Source organism: Panthera tigris, chromosome B2, assembly GCF_018350195.1.
Source record: "Panthera tigris isolate Pti1 chromosome B2, P.tigris_Pti1_mat1.1, whole genome shotgun sequence".
Classification (NCBI taxonomy): Eukaryota; Metazoa; Chordata; class Mammalia; order Carnivora; family Felidae; genus Panthera; species Panthera tigris.
This window is the reverse complement of record NC_056664.1, coordinates 30458878-30479333: the sequence shown is the minus strand read 5'-3', so window position 1 is coordinate 30479333 and position 20456 is coordinate 30458878. Positions and strand designations below refer to the sequence as shown.

General features: G+C 53.5%; 3 protein-coding genes across 24 annotated transcripts; 2 read left to right on the top strand and 1 right to left on the bottom strand.

Annotated features, from left to right (window-relative positions):
* Positions 1-5: 5 nt before the first annotated feature.
* On the top strand, positions 6-3519 carry CB2H6orf47 (chromosome B2 C6orf47 homolog). The gene is made up of 2 exons (XM_007098795.2): positions 6-1408; positions 1599-3519. The coding sequence occupies exon 2, from the start codon at positions 1820-1822 to the stop codon at positions 2711-2713; it is 894 nt and encodes a 297-aa protein (XP_007098857.1). The 5' UTR covers positions 6-1408; positions 1599-1819; the 3' UTR covers positions 2714-3519.
* A 91-nt stretch (positions 3520-3610) lies between these two features.
* On the bottom strand, positions 3611-8239 carry APOM (apolipoprotein M). 4 transcript variants are annotated; one of them, XM_042985997.1, is made up of 7 exons: positions 8148-8208; positions 5846-6082; positions 5008-5162; positions 4649-4722; positions 4452-4550; positions 4173-4271; positions 3611-3750 (listed from the first exon to the last, which is right to left on the bottom strand). In XM_042985997.1, exons 2-7 carry the CDS (start codon positions 5903-5905, stop codon positions 3725-3727), a joined length of 513 nt encoding a protein of 170 aa, XP_042841931.1. In that variant the 5' UTR covers positions 5906-6082; positions 8148-8208; the 3' UTR covers positions 3611-3724. The 4 variants fall into 4 exon arrangements, with proteins under 4 accessions (XP_042841931.1, XP_042841932.1, XP_007098864.1 ...); XM_042985998.1 differs by lacking the exon at positions 5846-6082 and having other exon boundaries at positions 8148-8239; XM_007098802.3 differs by lacking the exons at positions 5846-6082; positions 8148-8208 and adding an exon at positions 7475-7830.
* Positions 7924-20223, top strand: BAG6 (BAG cochaperone 6). Of its 19 annotated transcripts, none has more exons than XM_042985971.1 (26): positions 7926-8143; positions 8820-8946; positions 10042-10159; positions 10279-10475; positions 10711-10764; positions 10926-11000; positions 11610-11848; positions 12375-12504; positions 12965-13162; positions 13380-13632; positions 13987-14064; positions 14176-14283; positions 14406-14518; positions 14625-14709; positions 14911-15194; positions 15629-15920; positions 16078-16247; positions 16437-16490; positions 16619-16721; positions 16817-16941; positions 17113-17259; positions 17358-17417; positions 17527-17673; positions 17751-17858; positions 18387-18533; positions 18819-19000. In XM_042985971.1, exons 2-26 carry the CDS (start codon positions 8833-8835, stop codon positions 18912-18914), a joined length of 3495 nt encoding a protein of 1164 aa, XP_042841905.1. In that variant the 5' UTR covers positions 7926-8143; positions 8820-8832; the 3' UTR covers positions 18915-19000. The 19 variants fall into 19 exon arrangements, with proteins under 19 accessions (XP_042841910.1, XP_042841916.1, XP_042841905.1 ...); XM_042985968.1 differs by having other exon boundaries at positions 7927-8143; positions 14622-14709; XM_042985983.1 differs by having other exon boundaries at positions 7929-8143; positions 14622-14709; positions 15869-15920.
* Positions 20224-20456: the final 233 nt, after the last annotated feature.

Genomic DNA, 20456 nt, shown 5'->3' with positions numbered 1-20456 from the left:
CTCAGCCAGGTGGCGTAAATAGGGTCACCTCCTTGCCAGTCTGGTTCATTTCTACGTCCTAGCTCCTGCCTGGAATGCCCCACCTATTCTTTGAGTCCCCTGAACCAGGAATGGCCCAAGTTCTATGCAAGTCTCACCTACCCCAGGAAGGATCTCCTGACTACTCTAGCCAATTCAATCATTGTTTTTATTCAATCACTGATTTTAAACAAGTTCGTATACTACGTGCTAAGAAGAGTAATAAAAAAAATTCCCAACCTGCTCATAGAGGAGGAGGTGGCTATGTGATCAATATAAAATGCATGGTGTTAGGGGAAACCTGGGAAGGCCGACAGAGGTCATGAGAATAGGTAGGATCTTGCAGGAAGAGGCCAATGGGCGGGAGGGCCTAGGAATATACAGCCTCTACTATGTTAGCTAACCTAGAGCCAGAACTCTGGCCTCCCAAATGTAACCTTTAAGTCAAGGTTCTTCATTTTACTATCTGAAAACAGGGCAAGCAGCACATTCTGTTTGCACTTGTCTTTCCCTCCCTCTTCCCCCTCCTTCCCGCTGCTCATGCCAGGTGCCAGGCACATGGAGAGCTCACTGTTGTCAGATCCAGGAAGTAAAATCTGCGTAGAACGGCAGGGAAGAGCTACACGAGTCCCAGAAAAGCACCTTTCTTTTTCGGAAAACCCTTCCATGAAGTCCTGGACATGAGAAGGAGTGGTGGTGGTGGGGGGTGTTGCAGGGAAGAACCAAAGGGCAGGGGACTAAAGGGAGCGGGCGAGTTTAGGGGAGCACCTGTGGGCGACGAAAATGGGGGGCTAGGTTTACACTCAGGCCCTGGCCCTGCCTGATCTCCACTCGCGCCCTGCGGAGTGGCGCGTACTAAAGGCGCGGGGGCGCGGGGGGCGGTGGATCCGCAGGGTCCGCCCCGCGAGCTTCGGGCTCCGCCCCCGTCTGTCCCTCCAGCCCCGGTGCAGCTGCTTCCGGGCTCTGCGGCTCCAGAAGGCTTGGTGAGGCCGCGGCCCCGACGCCGGGCCCGGGAGGGGTCGCAGCGCACAGCTCCCGGACGCCTAGATCCCCAGGCAGGCCCGCGCTTGGCCTCGAGACGAGGATCTCCCAAGATATTTCTGGCCTGACCTTGCGGAGGCCGCGTCTCAGCTGCGTGCTTGGGTCCCGGTCGGGCCGCTTTGTAGGATTCATAGGTCTCTAAATCAAAGGAAGAACGCTGCTGAGTGGAGTTTGCTCAACACCTCTCTCCTAACCCCCCAATAGGAGACTGCCTATTCTTGAGCTCCCTTAGGTCAGCAGTTCAGGACTCTCCAGATTGGGAGCAACTGAGAACCCAGGGCCACCTTCCTTCCTTCTTGGATGGAGCACCGCCTCCCCAGTTTCTGGGGCACCTTGGGGCGTGGCCTTGGTGAGTGAAACTTGGGGTGCTGCCTGCAGGAAAGGAAACCCGGAAACGCAGGGAGGTCACCGTGGGGGTGACCCAGGCCTTGTCAGATCCTGAGATTCTTGTTCTGAATCTTGTGTGGTGGGGTGGGGGGGGGGGTGGTGGTGGTGGTGGTGGTGAATGAATTTGGATGTGCCTCCCTTCTTTACCTCAGAACTGAAAAGGAAACAAGCTGCTTGTCACACTTGAAGCTGCACGACCGTTCAGGAAAGTGTGGAGCCACTTCTGATTTCAGAGTAGGAATCACCAAAAAGATAACAGTTCTTCTGAGCTTGAACAGATCCTGGCTTTTGAGGAGACAGCCCCTAAACCTGAGAATCTAAGCAGTGCTAGGAAGCAGCCGCAGAATTTGGGGGCTCATTACACATCCCAGCCATGTTCCTGCGACGACTTGGTGGCTGGCTACCTCGCCCCTGGGGCCGCCGGAAACCAATGAAACCTGACCTGCCTGCCCCAGAACCCAGACCAGTGGACAGCTCCTCTGAGAATTCAGGGAGTGACTGGGATAGTGCCCCAGAAACCATGGGAGATGTGGGGCCTCCCAAGGCCAAAGACCCAGGGGTACGGAGGAGCTGTGGGGCTCCTCCACAGCCAAGCAGGGAGTCCCAAGATGAGCAACTGGGGAGCAAAAGAATGGATTCCCTCAAGTGGGACAAGACTATCTCTAACACTCAAGAGTCTGGGAGACTGGAGACTGGAGGGACCATTCCCAAACTTGGACGGGATCCTGTGGACTCAAGTGGCACCAGGAGATCTGGAGTGTCCCCTGAAGGGGGACTGAGCCCCACCGGGCCTGAAGTCCCAGTGGAGAAGCCAGGGCGGCATCAGAAACTGCTGGGCTGGCTACGGGGGGATCCAGATGGGGGAGCAGGGGCTCCCTTGCAGTACCTGGGGGGCCCAGAGGAGTGTCTGCAGATCTCAACCAACTTGACTCTGCACCTGCTGGAGCTGCTGGCCTCAGCACTGCTGGGGCTGTGCTCAAGGCCTCTGAGGGCAGCTTTGGACGCGTTGGGCCTGCGTGGAGCCCTGGGCCTCTGGCTGCATGGGCTGCTGTGCTTCCTGGCTGCCCTGCATGGGCTCCATGCTGTGTTGAGCCTACTTACTGCTCACCCCCTGCACTTTGCCTGCCTCTTTGGTATCCTACAGGCCCTAGTGCTGGTTGTCAGCCTCCAGGAGCCCAGTGGGGATGAGGAGGCCACTGACTTGGAGGGCGAGAAGTTGGAGAGGGAGGGTGAGGAGTGGAGGGGAGATCCAGGAAAGGGGCTGTGACTGCGGGATAGGGGGTGACCGTAGTGCCCCCACCCTGAATGGGGTGGGAGCAAGGGTGAAGATAGTGTGGCCTTTAGGAGAAGAGTGGGGGCCATGACCCAGATTGTAAGCACAGGGACCTCAGGGATGGGGAATAAACCCCAGGGTATGAGGGCACAGGGCCCCCCCCCTTCATACACAGGGGAGAATAGAGCCGTTTAGGGTATCTGTTTATGGACAATGGGGATATTGCCCTTGAATTCACCAGCTGTTGTTACTTTTTGCTTTTACGTTTCCCCCACTTTCGTTTTTTTTCTTTCCACCTCTACTTTTTAAAAGAAAAAAAAAGTGTGGTGGTAACAAATAAAGACTAAAGGGTCCTCTTTACCTTTCAAAACTACCCAGGGCTGGAGGAGACCAGAGGCAGGACAGACAGACTTCTGACTAGGGTTAGAGGGTGGTTGGAGCCCCAAGGGATCCCCTTAGATCTTGGGATCTGAGCCATCTAGAGGAGAATGGGACTGTTCTGTGGGTGGATTGGGGGTGTGGATAGGGACCCCAGGTGACAGGGAGCCTGCAGGGAGGGTCTGGGTGTTCCCAGGAGCCAGGGGAAGTGGGAATGGTGCAGGCAGTATTGGAAGGAGGGCCAGTTCAGAGGGACTGGCAGCTGAGACAGGCAGTATGGGGAAGCATTGGAGCTTGCAGTCTCCACTCTGGGGTTAGGGGTTTGCACACTCAGCAATAAATAACTGTGTCACACCAAATCCTAAATATATCACTACAAAGTGAGACATACCGCCACTCAGTGTCCTTCCTGACGCCGTCCAGCTGGGGGTTTAGGTGGCAGAAGACCCAGGGGGAGTACTGAAATGGAGGTAGTGGGATTGATGTCTGGGGACAAACCCAAAATGAGATGAGGATTGAAAAACCATCTTTATTACTCTTGAAAGGGAGCTGGGAGTCTCCAGCTTCTCCCTGCAGCACAACTGCAGCTCCCACCATATCCATCTGGGGCACAGATGAAGCCACAGGTCAGTCACTGGACAGCGCACAGGCCTCTGGTGGGAGGACGGAGAAAAGAAGAGGATGAAAAGGAAGGAAATCCAGGAAGAAAGGCAACACTGGTGGTAACAGGGTAGAGGAGAATGCATTCCTGCTTTTCCCCACATCTAAGAAGGGGTCTCTGAGGCCTTTCCCCCTACATCTCTGCCCCTCTGCCCCATTTATACACCACAAACTCTGAAACCTCTCCTTTGAGTAGCCCAGAGCCCATCCTGGCTCCCTTGGGTGACATCATAGCTCTTGGCCACATCCTTCTGATGTCATCACAGCCTATGACACAAACGGAGGTGTCAACACCGCCATTCTAATGATGTCAGCCTTTGGCCATGTCCTCTGGTGACATCACTTGAGTCCCTTTCATCTGGCACATAAGACTTGGTGAGTCCTAGTCCTCTTCTGTGGGACTTTACCCCCTCACCTTGATTCCTGGGAGTCAGTAAGAAGGCTTTGGAGTCCAAACAAGAGGTCAGGGACTGAAATTCCTCCACACATTTCTCAGGAGGGTGTGGTGAGCGATCTGGAAGAGCAAGGCAGAACCAGGCAGGCCTATCAAAGTCCCTGCTTCTTAGCACCACCCTGGTGAGGACCTCATGGAGGCACCCAGCCCTTCCTGGGATGATATCATAGGACCCAGAGTGAGAGGCTCCTGCCCTCCAAGTGTTTCCTCCAACCCTTCCTGCCTGGCATCTCCACTCACTGTAGAGGAGGAAGCGCTGATAACCCTGGCCTGACTCTTTCAGCATGATTCCACCTGGGCATGAGCTGGAGAAGAGCTTGGTCTTCATGTCTGGGCGCCCTGTTTGGGACGGGGAGGTGGGGAGAGTGTCAGGGCAGAGATGCAAAACCAAGCAAGCCCAGGGGACTTGGGGAGCATGAGGGCTGGAGAGAACCAACCTTCAGTTCTGAGATCTGTGCTCCCCTCAGTCAGGTGGTAGATCCATTTCCGGGGCACACAGAGCCCATTTTTCCTGCAGAAGTGGTGACAAGGAGGAAGGGCTGAGTGGCACCCCAACCACACAATACCAACCTCTATTTATCTTACTTCTTTTTGAAGCCTGGATCCCCTTGGTAGTATCAAGCTACCAAGGTATGGTTGGTTAGGCCCATCTCTCTTCAGAAGGAAACTAATAGAACTGTTGACTCAGTGGGCCAAGAATAGCAGATATCCCAAAGAGCCCAGTTCTTTGTGGGTGGGTGCTCATATTCTGAACAGAGACTGCACCTACTGGTGCCTCTGCCTCCTCACCACTCACGTGCGGATGGTAGCACGAAGCTGGAGCTGTGTGGGGGCAGAGCCTGAAGCCATGTTGAAAACAATGTTGTCCACAGGGTCAAAAGTCGCCAATTCCTCCTTGGTGGGAGCTGCCCCTGCGATAAAGTACCACCGGCCCAGGTGTGGCTCTGGGAACTGCAGAGAACCAGGTGGGGGGGAGGGGATCAGAAAAGGGTGGGTCCCCACTACAAGATCCATTCAACCTCTTCATCATCACTCTTAAGACGGCAAGACTTAGGAGTGGAGTGGTGGCTGTTTTTTTCCAACTAAGGTTTGGGTTATGACAGGGAGCCATTAAGTGAGTTTTCCTTTGTCTCCTCTCAATCACCTTGAGTAACCACCCGCCCCCAATTCTACCATGTCTCCACATTGATGGCCATACTACTATTTTTTTTTACTTGTTCTTGCATTCATTGTCACAAACACACACGCCCTTTCTCCCTTTCCCAGTGTGGCTTCCGGTCACTCAAGGCCACCACCCAAATCCTTCAGAGCCCCCACCATAAGCTCCCCCCATTCGTCCATACCTCTTTCCCATCCACTCCCTGAGTTGTCAGTTGACTGAACTCAGGGCACTGGTAGATGGAGTTAAGGAGAATACCATAGAGGTAGAATAGAGCTGCCCATATTTGGTAGAACATCTTCAGGCAGGAGGGAGCTGGTGCTCTTCGTGAAGTGGCTGGTGCCTTAACTGCTCTCTCCCCCTGCTAGTTACTCAGTCCACTCAGCTTCCAGCCCCCTTGCCTTGACCCTTGACCCTTTCACCTGCTAATGAGTAACTTCAACCTTGTTTTCCAACCCAAGCCTGGATTACTTACAGTGTTTGGGCCTTCCTCCCCCTCTTCTAGATGCCAGTACTCCAGAATACACCCTGACATGTCCAAGGGTCTCTCAAGAATTAGGAAAGCTGAGCCCTCTTAAGTAGAAGCCTGTGGCCTTTCAACCTGTATCTGAGCTGGTTTTCTGCTGTGTTGTGCAGCACTGAAGAGAGGTGGACTGATTCATTCATTCACTTAGCAAACTGTTTTGAGTCCCAGCTGTTTGTCAGCTAAGCCCTAGGGACATAAAAATGAATGACATAGTCCCTGGCCTTGAAGCAGTAAAAGGAAAACTAGCTATGTAAACAAAAATCATTGCAATACAACCTGGTAAGTTCTTTAGAACAGGTATGAACTAGGCGCTGGGGCCTGGTGGATGGAAAACTTTCCCTCTGAAGTTTATAATTGGGGAAACAATATGTACACCCCTGAGAAAGTTCGTGGACATGAGTCTATTTGTTCAACATTTATTACTACAAGAGGCTACATAATCTAACGGTTAGAGGATAGGTGCTGGTGTTAGACAGAGAGGGTGCAAACCCTAACTCCACTATTTGTTAGATCTTGGACAATTTTATGAATCTCTATGTCTGTTTTTTATTTGTAAAATGACCAAATCATCAATCTGCTAGGATTAAAAGAGACAATGCACATAAAGTCCTTAACAAAGGCCTGCACATAGTTAAGTCCAAAGTAAATATTCGCCATAACTAATGCTTGTAAAAGCACTTACTACAGTTTCTGGTGGGTTTTAGGTTCTCAAATAATAGTAAGGAGAGCCAAGTGGGTGGAGCAGTTAATGCAATGAAAGATGGCTTCCTTAATAGATTATGTATAACCCACAGACTGCCAAAAAATTTGTTCTGAGAGGTGAGGTTGCTATGCGCTTGCGATTTAATGAAAATTTGGGTGATGGGTATATGAGGGCTCATTATTACTATTTACGGGTAATGTTTGTTACTTTTTATCATAAAAAACAAATACATATAAAATACAACAACTTATTGGTAGAAGTGCTCTACCCGGGGTCTGGTAGGTCTGGATTTGTCAGTTCTGCCACTTACTTTCGCCTAGGTATAGTCATCTATAAATTTTAAGTAGCAACTATCCTAGGTGTTGAAAGGCTTTTAAGGACAGTACGCAAAACCCTTAGTAAAGTGGCTGACACAAACCAAGAGCTCTCTAAACAGGTGTTTATTAGAACTCTTAACCGAAATGGTCCTTGGGACCTGGGTAGAAACTACGAATCCCAGAAAGGCTATGGACACCGCAGCCAGGCACACCGGCAGCAACCGGCCTGGCTGGGAAAGTTGCAGCGCCAGGGGGCCAAGGCCCTGGCCCGAGGGCAGCGGGTGGGCTAGAGGGCTTAGGCAGCGAACACCGTCCCGCCTGCCCGCGGACCCGGGGCTTGCGGAAGCCCTTCAACACCCCCTTCAAAACCCCAGGGTCAGATTCTTGTGTTTCGGTCCAATCTGAGTCCATTTGCTTCTAATTCCCAAACTCTGAGGTCCCCTTTTTGACGAAAGTCCTAAAAAACAGTAAATCCTAGTTTCTCCAAAACATGGCGCGTCCCCTTGGCCGCACATCGCCGGCGAGGAACATGGCGCCCACAGCCCGCCAAACGCCCACCGAGCAGAACCGAGGTCAGCCCCAACGACGCGACGGCACGCCCAGCTCGCGAACCACCTCCAACCGTCTAAGGAAAGGATGACTTCCGGAGGCGCCGAAGGAGTAGAGAGCCTCGAGGGCCAGAGTGACAAGACAGAATTTTAGGAGGCCAGGACAGTGCCGCCTTAAATTCTCTGCCGGCCACGACTTTAATAACATGGATTGATGAGGCGCAATCCCCAGTCCCCAAACTCCAAGTTGCATACAACTGTCCAAAGCTTCTCGAGGCGTAGAGTCTCATCTAGTAATTTTTTTCAGGCATTTATAGTAGCCACCTCAACCTCCCACAGCTCAAGCGCGTGCACAGAAGAAATGAACAGCGTCAGCGGGGGTGGGCGGTGCCCAAGAGTGTACGCATGCGTAGAGCGACGCACGCAGGCGCAGTACGGTCCCCCGGGCGACGGTGGCCGCGGCTCCTCGGGGTGCTCGGCTCCCTCCCATCCAGGCCGGCCCCGGCCCGTCTCGCCCCAAGGAACTCATTGTTGGGGGCCGCGAACTTCCTCATCGTGCCCCACAAAAGTAAATCTTGGGGACCTGGGGGAGCCGGAAGTACCGCCTTGCGATCCCCAAATACTATCGGGGAAACGGAAGTGGCCATCGGTGGCAAGTTGGGGGAGACCGGAAGTGACGGTACCTTGGGGAAGTCGGGGGCGGAGTCCGGGGTGGTGGTAGTGTGTGTGGGTGTGTGTGTGTGGGGTGTGTGTGTGTGTGTGTGTGTGTGTGTGTGTGTTTGGTGTGTGTTGGTTCCGGCGCTCTGCTGGAGCGTCGAGGGAAGGTGGAAGAGGGGGGCAGTCAGCTAGCCAGTCTGGCCCCCCGTGAGTGTCCGTCATCTCGGGTCTGTCGTGACTTAGGCGGGTTCGATGGGCGTGGCGCGCGTGCGCGAAACCACTGTCTCCGCAGAGTCTGGCGCGACCCCCCCCCACCCCCCCCAGCTCTCGCGTGTCCCCCAGTTTTGTCGAACTTTGGGGCCTTTGTCGTATCGCGACTGATGATGACACTGGTCTCCTTTTTTTTATCTTTCCTGCTTCCTAGCCTGAGTGGCCCTCCCTTATTGTGATTGGCACTGTGGAGCCCCTCCCATCTCTCCCTGTCTTCCAGCTCTCTGTGCCGTCGATCTCCTGCCCTTTGTGTTTCTCTCCCTGTGCCCCGGAATCAGAAGGGGGATGGGGGCGGGGGTGTGTGTGTGTGTGCTTGTGTGGGAGAAACTCTTTAGGTATTAGGGCGGAGACTCAGGCTGGGAAGGCTTCCGGGTGTATAAAATCCGCTTTGGGCGACAGCAGGCCTCCCTCCCTCCATTCTTCCGTAGAGAGCTGTCGGCCATGGAGCCCAGTGATACTACCAGTACCACTACCAGTATGGAGGAGCCTGACAGCCTGGAGGTGCTGGTGAAGACCTTGGACTCTCAGACTCGGACCTTTATTGTGGGGGCCCAGGTGAGACCCCAGTATTTCTGGAAGACCCCCATTCACCCTTCCTCTTGTAGTCCCCTTATTCTGAGAGAAGAGCCTGGTTTTTTGGGGGGGGGGTCCTCAAATCTTCTTTCATCGGTTCCTTTGTTCATGATCTAGACAGGATACTTTCTGGTGTTGCTTGTTGAGTGGGAAGGTATGGATGAGGCAGATTTCATTCTGCCTTTTTCCACTGTGATAGAACTCATGCAGAGGGAAATATGGAGGAAGGGGGAAATCTGTGCCATCATCATGAGGGAACCCTAGCCCAAAGGGACAGACCTAGCTCTTGCTTTTGGGAAGGGAAACAGAATGGAGATCCAAAACACAAGTCTTAAAAGCAAAAATTGGTCAAATCTGTACTCTGTTTTTAAAGGCTGGAAATCAGAGCCCATAGTGCAGGTAGAGCCCTAATAGGCTATTGAGTGGATTTTCTAGTATTTGTGGCATAATTTGAGTCTTGATTGTAATGCCACAGACACAGCTGTTTATGCCATTAATTCCTCTAATACTTGGAGAGAAAATCATGAGGTCTGTAGTTTTTAAAACACATACAAGAAGACCATGTAGACTTTTGTGATTAGATGTATGTAAACATTCTGGTACTTCCCAAGAGTATGTTGTCCAGTTAGGAAAGTGTTTGCTCTTTTCTCTTTTTCTACTTAGTTGAGTTTTCTGGCTTGATTTTCCACCCCACCTTCCTTATCATTGCGTTTATTTTGGAGATTGCAGAGTTGTATCATTTTGTGTTTGGGGAGGGGTCATTGGTATCTTTAGACATACATTCCTTTGGGAGCCAGGGAGAGAAGTGAAGGTCAGTTAGCTTTTCTGTATCCAGCCATGTGATTTTCTTCTGGGCATATAACCTGAACTTTGTTAACATTTATTGTCTGTTTTGACAGGTGTTAACACGTCTTAGTTTGGGGCTTTGCACAATAATTACCTCACAATCAAGACAAATGGGTAGTGATTTTATGATTGGGTGATTTTTACCCCTCATGCCCAAAAGTCGGTTGTCCGCCTTCTGTCCTTTCCCTTTCCTACATTAGCTGATAGTTTTTTATTTCTGTTACCTTGCAGATGAATGTAAAGGAATTTAAGGAGCACATCGCTGCCTCTGTCAGCATTCCCTCTGAGAAACAACGGCTCATCTATCAGGGACGAGTTCTGCAGGATGATAAGAAGCTCCAGGAATACAGTAAGAGTTTGGGGGAGGCAGTTTAGAGGTTGAGGCAGCTGTCTAGAGGGATGAAGTGAGGCCTTGAGCTTACCTGATCATATAATGCTTTGGTGTGTATCTTTTTTTTTTCCCTGCAGATGTTGGGGGAAAGGTTATTCACCTGGTGGAACGGGCTCCTCCTCAGACGCAGCTCCCTTCTGGGGCATCTTCTGGGATAGGGTCTGCCTCAGCCACCCATGGTGGGGGACCCCCGCCTGGTACTCGGGGGCCTGGGGCCTCTGTTCATGACCGGAATGCCAACAGCTATGTCATGGTTGGAACCTTCAATCTTCCTGTAAGCTTGTGTTCCACATAGGATGGTTTTTGTGGGGAAGGGTGGTTTGGTTGTGGTAATGGCAGAGAGCTTATAAGACAGGTGTCTTGGTCTTTAGATTGGGTTTCCAGGGCCCTGAGGTCTGATATGACCTCAGTCTTTGAGAAAAAGAGTGGGGCTCTAGAGAATGAGTTGAAGGTGTGGGGGCCTTAGTATTTGGCTTCTCCCAGAGCAACTTCCCTTACCCTTTTCTCAGAGTGACGGCTCTGCTGTGGATGTTCACATCAACATGGAACAGGCCCCGATTCAGGTATCACGGGCCTGGGAGGGTCAGGGAAGGGGATCTGGGAGAAGGAGGCCATGAGGTGGGGGGTGAACCTGGCCAAGGAGATGGCTGGGACCTGCTTCAGTGGGTGGTAGAGTTCATGGCTTCATCTCAGGTGTACCCTGATTTTCCCTCTCTTATCGTAGAGTGAGCCCCGAGTACGGCTGGTGATGGCTCAGCACATGATCAGAGATATACAGACCTTACTTTCTCGGATGGAGGTCAGTGGACAAGGCTGTCTAGGGTCTGTCTGTCTCTTCATTCTCCCTTACCCCTCTTGTCTCCGCCTGGTGGTGAAGGCATGACTGGCCATATCAGTTGGATTGTCCTTGTCTAATCTGGTCTCTTCTCTGCAGTCTTCAGTCTTTGGGGCAGGAAAAAGTATCTTTGTCAGCCTATCTTGTTCCTGCCAATTCTCTGGGTGCCTGGTATCCGGGAAGTTTGTTTCAAACTTGTCAGATAATTCTCACGGCTGCTTCTTTCAATTATAGAAGCAGTTCATGCTTTTTTAGTTTCTAAATTGCTATAGTTGATACTATTTCCATTAGTTTGTGTCGTGGCTGTAGCTTGTGACCTTTCTTTCTTTTTTTGTGGGGATTTAGCGAACCATACTTTTTGTATTTTGCTAGTAATTTGCAAGTAAAACAGCTATTTGTTGTGCCTCTTATTTAAGTTTTACGTTGGTGGCTAGGGAATCAAAGAGGCCAATGCAAAGCCCTGCCTTCAGGGAGCCCAGCTAGAGCTCCTTCTCCACTCAGTCTCCTTTGTCCTGGGTAATTCTCTGCAGCAGTCTCACCCTGCCTTTGGTATCCTGAATCCCTCCCCTTTAGTGTCGAGGGGGACCCCAAGCACAGCACAGTCAGCCGCCCCCACAGACGCCAACCGTGGCCCCGGAGTCTGTAGCCTTGAGTTCTCAAACATCAGAACCAGTTGAAAGTGAAGTGCCTCCTCGGGAGCCCATGGAGGCCGAAGAAGTGGAGGAGCGTGCCCCAGCCCAGAGCCCGGAGCTCACCCCTTCCGGCCCAGCTCCAGCGGGCCCAACACCTGCCCCAGAGACCAATGCACCCAAGTGAGAAACAGAGGGACCCTTTGGGAGGGGGTTTGGGGATCCCAAGTGAAGTGTGAGAGCCAAGAAGGATATGATGGGAGAAGACGGCTGCTTGACAGTCTCTCCTATAGGGCTAGTGTCGGGGGTGGGGGGTGGGCAGGGAGAGGCTCTGGACCGGCTGATGAGGTTAGAGTTGGCATCTGAGCCAGAAGCACTGCTGTCCCTGGGGCAAGAAAGTCCAGATGGTGTTTCCTGAGCCTGATTAAGATTCTCTCTCTTGAGTTCTCACAGGCCACGCCTCTTTCTTCAGAGTTAGTTTCTTGTCATCACAGGTATAGAATCATGTGGTGGGAAAGGGAGAAGCAGTGTATTTTCTCTTGTCTTCCTGTGGGTACAGGTAAAGCACAGATGCTCTGCTTGTCCTAGAGGGGATTGGGCCAGGGGTCCGGGAGGCTGCGGACAGACAGGGCAGGTGTAGTCTGTGTCAACTTTGAGGTTAGGGGTCTGAGGAGAGCCTTGGCTCACTGCCTCTCGGGGTTGCCCACAGCCATCCTTCCCCTGCGGAGTATGTTGAAGTGCTCCAGGAGCTACAGCGGCTTGAGAGCCGCCTCCAGCCCTTCCTGCAGCGCTACTATGAGGTTCTGGGCGCTGCCGCCACCACGGACTACAACAACAACGTGAGCCCCGCCTACCCCCTCACCCCCATTTGTCCCAAATGGAATAGGCCGAAATACAGCTAATCCTTTCCCCAGAAAAAGACATTGTCTGCAACAGAATGATTCCTCTTTAGACTCGTAAGTGATGTTTTCCTTGTTTATAGGGAGGGTCATCATCTCTGTGATACCTACTGTCTTTGTACCTTTTCATACCTTGGGTTAATTAGGAAACTTAGGCAGAGTAAGGAAATTTAGCAGATGATGCTGTACTGATTTGCCGTAGGGTTTGTTGTAATAGGAAACTTTCCGTGTGCACGAAGTAGAATTTATTTATAGAGGTTGGGTCTACTTGAAAGCTTCCGAGGCTACGCCTGGGGGTGTAGAGAATGTGGTGTCATTCAAAGGTGTTACTGCTTTTGTTATTGACGTTCGTCCCAGCCTAATATTTTTGGCCTTTCTATGCTTGACCCTGGGGATATAGCAAGAGGGCCGCGAAGAGGACCAGCGCTTGATCAACTTGGTGGGGGAGAGCCTACGGCTGCTGGGCAACACTTTTGTGGCGCTGTCTGACCTGCGCTGCAACCTGGCCTGTGCGCCCCCACGACACCTGCATGTGGTCCGGCCCATGTCTCACTACACCACCCCCATGGTGCTCCAGCAGGCAGCCATTCCCATCCAGGTGGGTCTGAGGGGAGGAGCCTGGTGTGAGGGAGACTGCATGGCTGGTGGTGGCATGACCCAGGGTAGCTACCAGGTTTGACAGTAGTGAGAAGAGGTGGGGACTTTAGAAATATGTAGTGACGGAGAATGGGGGAGACTTCGGAAGTATATCACGGAGTGCCATGGGTTAGGCTCTTGTTTTACTCACTTTTGTGTCATTCATCTGTCTCCTCCAGATCAACGTGGGAACCACCGTGACCATGACGGGGAATGGGACTCGGCCCCCCCCGACTTCTAATGCGGAGGCAGCTCCCCCTGGTCCTGGGCAGGCCTCATCCCTGGCTCCCACTTCTACCACTGTCGAGTCCTCAACCGAGGGTGTTCCCCCGCCAGGGCCGGCTCCCCCCCCGACCACCAGCCACCCAAGGGTCATCCGGATTTCCCACCAGAGCGTGGAACCTGTAGTTATGATGCACATGAACATCCAAGGTGAGTTAGGATTGGTTGTTGGTAGAGAAGAGCAACGTGGCTTGGGAGGGGGCTCTGTAGCGAGGTGTGAGAGAGGGAGGGTGGGGAAGGGAGAAGTCAGGGGTGATGGAGGTAGCAGGGTTAACCAGACTAGAAACTTTTCAGTTGGCATGCGTGGGGAGGGGCAGGAGTGACTGCTTGTCCTTGCAGTTTTGTTTGCATGGTGAAGGGAGTGCCGCCTTCCTGTCTAGATGGAGGGAGAGGCAGGCTTTTTGGTGGGGGGAGTAGCGGCCTGAAGGACGCCAGTCTCAGGAGGATATAGTTAGGCTTTGGCCTCGCCTGTCTCAGGGCTACTCTCTCTGTCTCCTTACCCAGATTCTGGCACACAGCCCGGTGGAGTTCCGAGTGCTCCCACTGGCCCCCTAGGACCCCCTGGTCATGGCCAAACCCTGGGTAAGAGTGAGGGCATCAGAGCAGGCAGAGCTCTGGGTAGAGAAGGGGTAGGGCCGAATGGGTGGGCTGAAGGGGGTCCAGGTTCAAGGTTACATCAGACCCGCCCCCCAGGCTCCACCCTCATCCAGCTGCCCTCCCTGCCCCCTGAGTTCATGCACGCCGTCGCCCACCAGATCACTCATCAGGCCATGGTGGCAGCTGTTGCCTCCGCGGCCGCAGGTAATAACCTGGAAGGGGAAGTTTGGGAGGCGGGGCACGGTCCACGGTGGTGGGTGCCGTTGGCTGGCAGTCAGGGGCCCAGCCTTCAGCCCTCTCCGGTCTCTCCCCTCTGCCACCCACAGGACAGCAGGTGCCGGGTTTCCCGACAGCTCCGACCCGGGTGGTGATTGCTCGGCCTACCCCTCCACAGGCTCGGCCTTCCCATCCTGGGGGGCCCCCAATCTCGGGTACTCTAGTGAGTAAGGGTGGAGGGGTTCTGGTGGGGAAGTTCGGGGAGAGAATCCTGTGGTGGGGAATGAAAAGGGCAGGACTGAAAGCCCCCTTTGTTCTCCCTTCAGCAGAGCGCTGGACTAGGTACCAATGCCTCTTTGGCCCAGATGGTGAGCGGCCTCGTGGGGCAGCTTCTTATGCAGCCCGTTCTTGTGGGTGAGTCCTCGTTCTTCCCTGTCTCCAGCTGTAGTCACTCCCATGGCCCTGCAGGCTGATGCTCCTTAATCTCCTTACTGGTGCTTCCCAGTTCTCTCCATAGGTCCTTCGTTCTTGCTTTCTTGCTGGGAAGATCAGAATGGAAATGCTGTGGGGTCTCGTTTCTCTGGATTTCATCTTATTTTCTTTTGGCCTCTGTAGCTCAGGGGACCCCAGGAATGGCACCACCTCCAGCCCCTGCCACTGCTTCAGCCAGTGCAGGCACCACCAACACAGCAACCACAGCTGGTCCTGCCCCCGGGGGACCCACCCAGCCTCCACCCCCTCAACCCTCAGCGGCCGATCTTCAGTTCTCACAGCTCCTAGGGAACCTGCTGGGTCCTGCGGGGCCAGGGGCCGGAGGGCCTGGCATGGCTTCTCCCACCATCACCGTGGCGATGCCTGGTGTCCCTGCCTTTCTCCAGGGCATGACCGACTTTCTGCAGGTAAGTGCCTAGCTTGCTCATCACTTCACCCTTTCCCTTGGCTAGGCCAGGCGCTGGTGCCTTGTTGCTGTGGTATTGCTGCTGGGCTACAGTCTCTGGTGGCATGTCGGTGGGAGGGAGCCTTGGGAATTTGTGGACTCGGATTCCCACCCACCCCTGCCCCGATTTGGAGATGAGGAAATTGAGGCTGTGAAAGCGAAGTAATTGGTGTTGCTGCTTTGTAACCTACCCCATCGAGAGGGAGAGAGGGTCGGTGCTCTGCCCCATCCTGCCGCTGTGTAACTATGTGTGCGCATTGTGCTTTGGGGAGTAAAGAGCAGATTACAGCTCTCCATCTTCCACGGCCCTCTTGGTTTGTGCCTTTCTGGTGTTGTTTTACATCCTTGTCTCCGTGTTCACCTTGTGTTCTGTTGTTTGTTCCTTCTCTTTGCCAGGCGACACAGACGGCCCCTCCGCCCCCCCCGCCACCCCCACCCCCACCCCCGGCCCCAGAGCAGCAGACCATGCCCCCACCAGGGTCCCCTTCTGGTGGCGCAGGGAGTCCTGGAGGCCTGGGTCTTGAGAGCCTTTCACCGGAGTTTTTTACCTCCGTGGTGCAGGGCGTACTGAACTCCCTGCTGGGCTCCCTGGGGGCTCGGGCTGGCAGTAGTGAAAGTATTGCTGCTTTCATACAGCGCCTCAGTGGATCAAGCAACATCTTTGAGCCTGGGGCTGATGGGGCCCTCGGTGAGCAAATTGGGAGTGCCTTGGCCTTCTACAGGGAGGGATAGGTCGATGGTCTCTGTTGAGGGGTATTGCCGAGGTGGGATGAGGCCAATGGGCTTGTGGTGGGTGGGCAGGCCAGGTGGTAGAGGCCGCTGCTGACTTCTGTCCCTGTCTCTAGGATTCTTTGGGGCCCTACTCTCTCTGCTGTGCCAGAACTTTTCCATGGTGGATGTGGTGATGCTTCTTCATGGGCATTTCCAGCCACTGCAGCGGCTCCAGCCCCAGCTGCGATCCTTTTTCCACCAGCACTACCTGGGTGGCCAAGAGCCCACACCTGGTAACATACGGGTAAATGAAGATCTTGGACCCCAGAGCTCTCTTTCTCGTCACTTTCTGTTCTTTATTCCTGACTCTGTTTATCTGTCATCTAAAGCTATGATTGCTCCAGCTCAAGCCCTGGACTTACTGGAGGTAGAGGGGAGGACAGTGTCTTGAGGGCTGGGGCTTGGATCTAAACTTGCGCTGTTTCCCCCATAGACGGCAACCCACACGTTGATCACAGGGCTGGAAGAGTACGTGCGGGAGAGTTTTGTGAGTACCCCTCACATTCCCTCTTCTCCTGGGTCCCGTCAGGGTAGCTCCTGTTCCTGCTACCGCTTTTGGTTCCTGGTCTCCCAGGGTTCCTGATTCGGAGGGTCTTTGTGTGTGTTGTTTCTCAGTCTTTGGTGCAGGTTCAGCCAGGGGTGGACATCATCCGGACAAACCTGGAATTTCTCCAAGAGCAGTTCAATAGCATCGCTGCTCATGTGCTGCACTGCACAGGTCAGGGGCAGCGGGGCTGGGGGGCCGGGGGGCGGGGGTGTTAGATGTGCAGAGCTGTCGGGTGCCAGCATCTCCTCCTTGTGTCTTGCCCACAGACAGTGGATTTGGGGCCCGCCTGCTTGAGTTGTGTAACCAGGGCCTGTTTGAATGCCTGGCCCTCAACCTGCACTGCTTGGGGGGACAGCAGATGGAGCTTGCCGCGGTCATCAATGGCCGAATTGTAAGCACAACCTCCGTCCCAGAGCCCCAGCCTTCTGTTTCCTTGGGTTTCCATTCTCTCTGGTATCCTGCGGTTTTTATTTTTTCTCCCCCAATTGCTGTCCTTTACTCTTTGACACTTCTCAAGAGCTCGTTGAAGATGCTGTGTTCTAAGGCTGCTTTCTGCCCTCAGCGTCGCATGTCTCGTGGGGTGAACCCGTCCTTGGTGAGCTGGCTGACCACTATGATGGGACTGAGGCTTCAGGTGGTTCTGGAGCACATGCCCGTAGGCCCTGATGCCATTCTCAGATATGTTCGCAGGGTTGGTGATCCCCCCCAGGTAAGGGACCCAGATGGGCTCTGGGGTCAGGGGACTTGAGGGAACTGGAGAGGCCTGAGACGGCTTTCTGTGTTCTCCTTCTCTGTCCAATTTTATAGCCACTTCCTGAGGAGCCAATGGAAGTTCAGGGATCAGAGAGAACTTCCCCTGAGCCTCAGGTACCAGGGAGAGTTGAGGGGCCAGGTGATGTGGAGTGGGGGACCGGGGGCGGGAGGGCTGGAGCTGGGCGTGCTGAAGCCCGTGTCTTCCCTCGTGTCTGGCTCCCAGCGGGAGAATGCTTCCCCAGCCCCTGGAACAACAGCAGAAGAGGCCATGTCCCGAGGTCCGCCTCCTGCTCCTGAGGGCGGCGGCTCCCGTGACGAACAGGATGGAGCTTCAGCTGAGACAGAACCTTGGGCGGCCGCAGTCCCCCCAGTAAGTGTCGGGAGGTGGGCCGGTGGGCCAAGGCAGCTGAAAGTTGTGCCAGTTACTCATCCCCTTTTCATCCCCAGGAGTGGGTTCCGATTATCCAGCAGGACATTCAGAGCCAGCGGAAGGTGAAGCCGCAGCCTCCCCTGAGCGATGCCTACCTCAGTGGTATGCCTGCCAAGAGACGCAAGGTTGGTCTGCTTCTTCCCTGAGGATCTCTCTTTATCCAAATTCCCCTGTCGTGCTTAGAATCCAATTATTCAGAGTCAAGGAATTCTTCCTAGTTTAGTCCCGTCATTTAATGGCTGAGGACACCTTCCCGGGGATTGACTTGCTCACGGTCGCTGCAGCACACCTTCATGTTAGCATTTGCCAGCAGTCCTGTCCTCCCTCAGCTGCCTGGTGGCTAGGAATGTGACTAGGGCCTATTTTCCTTAAGGTGGGCTTCCTCTTGTGGACTAGCCAGCTCAGAATGCTGGCTGGCCTGACTCATCCTGCCCCTCTTATTTTGAAGAGTGAGTCCACACACTCAAATGCCATGTTTCGGCCAGAGCCGAATAAAACTAGGAAGGTATCTCTGCTGTCAAAACCGCCTGGACTAGTCCCCTTCTCTCCACTAGCATAGGAACTCAGTGGTTGATTCCTGGAAAGGGTGAGCTGGGTGGTGGCACTGGATCTGACGTTGATCCTCTTTTCCCTCCCGACCCCCTGTCCCCCAGACGATGCAGGGTGAGGGCCCCCAGCTGCTTCTCTCAGAGGCCGTGAGCCGGGCAGCTAAGGCAGCCGGAGCTCGGCCCCTGACGAGCCCTGAGAGCCTGAGCCGGGACCTGGAGGCACCAGAGGTTCAGGAGAGCTACAGGCAGCAGGTGCCCCCACCTTGAAGCAGGATAGGGATGGTCTAGTGGGAGGGGTTGGGCTAGGGCCCCTCTTTTCTGATCTTTTCAGAGATGAACTGGTCAGTCTGGGGCTACCATGTGATTTTTTAAAAGAGTTTTTCCCTAGTGGCATCTGGGAAGGCTCGGCGATACCATATTGGGCTGACAGTGTGGCTGGTGGGGAAGTGTTAGCTTCTAAGGGATGGCCTTGCGTGCTTGCTGGGATCCTAGGGGCCTGGCCGCTGCCCCTCCGACCTGCTTGCTCTCTCTCTCTAGCTCCGGGCTGATATACAAAAGCGACTACAGGAAGACCCCAACTACAGCCCCCAGCGCTTCCCTAATGCCCACCGGGCCTTTGCTGATGATCCCTAGTTCTTGTGGCCCTCCCTCATCAGGGGACCATTTCCCCCATCTTCCTTCACAGTATTTAAGAAATAAAAGTCAGATTTTCCTGGCTCTTTGGTCTCTAAATTGTCTTCCTTAAATAGCCTAAGTACTTCAGGGGCGTCTGACTCCGGCTCCAGTCATGATCTCAGGGTTCAGGAGTTTTGAGCCCCCATCTGGCTCTCTGCTCTCAGCCTAGAGCCTGCTTCAGAAACTGTTCCCCCTTGCTCTCTGCCCCTCCCCCACTCACACACGCCCTCTCAAAAATGAAAACAGTACATTGTCTTCTCTGAACTTGTTTAAAATTAAGAATTTCTAGGAACCTAGCTGTGTAAGACCACTTTTAACCTTTCCCTGGGAGATGTGCACTACCATGGTTTACTGTTCATGTAGCACAACACTAAAATGAGCCTGTTGACAGCGACAGCCCTTTACAGGGAACATTTTCATGCAGGAGCATTTTTTTTTTTTTTAAATTTAGAGTGAGGGCCTATGCGTGTGAGTTGGGGATGGGCAGAGAGGGAGAGAGAATCCCAAGCAGGTTCCCGGTTGTCCTCGCCAGAGTTCCACTATTTGGGGCTTGAGCTCACAAACTGAGATCCTGACCTTTAACCGCCTGAGCCACCCAGGCACCCCAAAAGCATTTTACATGTGAATAAAAGAGTTCAGAGAGGACAAAACTTACTCCAGGCTAGCATAGGGCTGTCAGACTATCCAGTAAAAAGCCTTTTAATTTCCAAGCAGCTGCAGACCTCAATACACTCTTAGCAGGCCTAGCCAAGTTTGACAATGGTGGAACTCCTCTACCTGGTCCAAGGAGCCTACTGTTCATGCTTAAATGGAGTCCATGACAACTTTAAAGGCATGTCCTCTCAAGTTTGTGGCCAGGACCAAAACGACACAAGGATGCCAATCCTTTGCTACTCCCTTTGAGATGCAGTTGTGGTCCCCTCCCTGTTTGTTAGCTCCGTGCTGGACCAACTGGATGTGGCAGAAGAGCCCTGCTAAGGCCAGGTCCTACACTTTACAGCAGCCACCAGGACCTCTTTGAGCACTAGCTCAAGGACATAATTGGCCTGATGTCCTAGTGACAGTCCAGTGGGATTCTACCTTCCAGGTGTGCCACCAAAGCCCCAGACACCTGAGGGTAGCCCTATGTGACCAGCCCAACCATCAGCTGCAGACTGGTAACCAACAGACCTCACTCACTGGCACAAGAAACCGATCGCCCAGTGGAAGCCAGCTCTAATTCCCAATCCCTAAGACTTCAATATACAATAAAATGGTCAAATTTTGAGATAGCTCGTTACAACAGATCACGGAGGTAAGTAAATTCTGTAAAACCACTTCACTGGGGACTGTACTATGCTACAAAAAGATTGCAAACAACCAACCCATCCCCAAAATCATTTCAGAAAAATTTTTTAATCCTTTTATTACTCTTTTTTAACAAACGGCCCCAGGGATAGGGGACCAGGGGAGGGGGGTGGAGGGGAAGTGAGGCCCCAGCCCCACAACCCCTCCCCACCC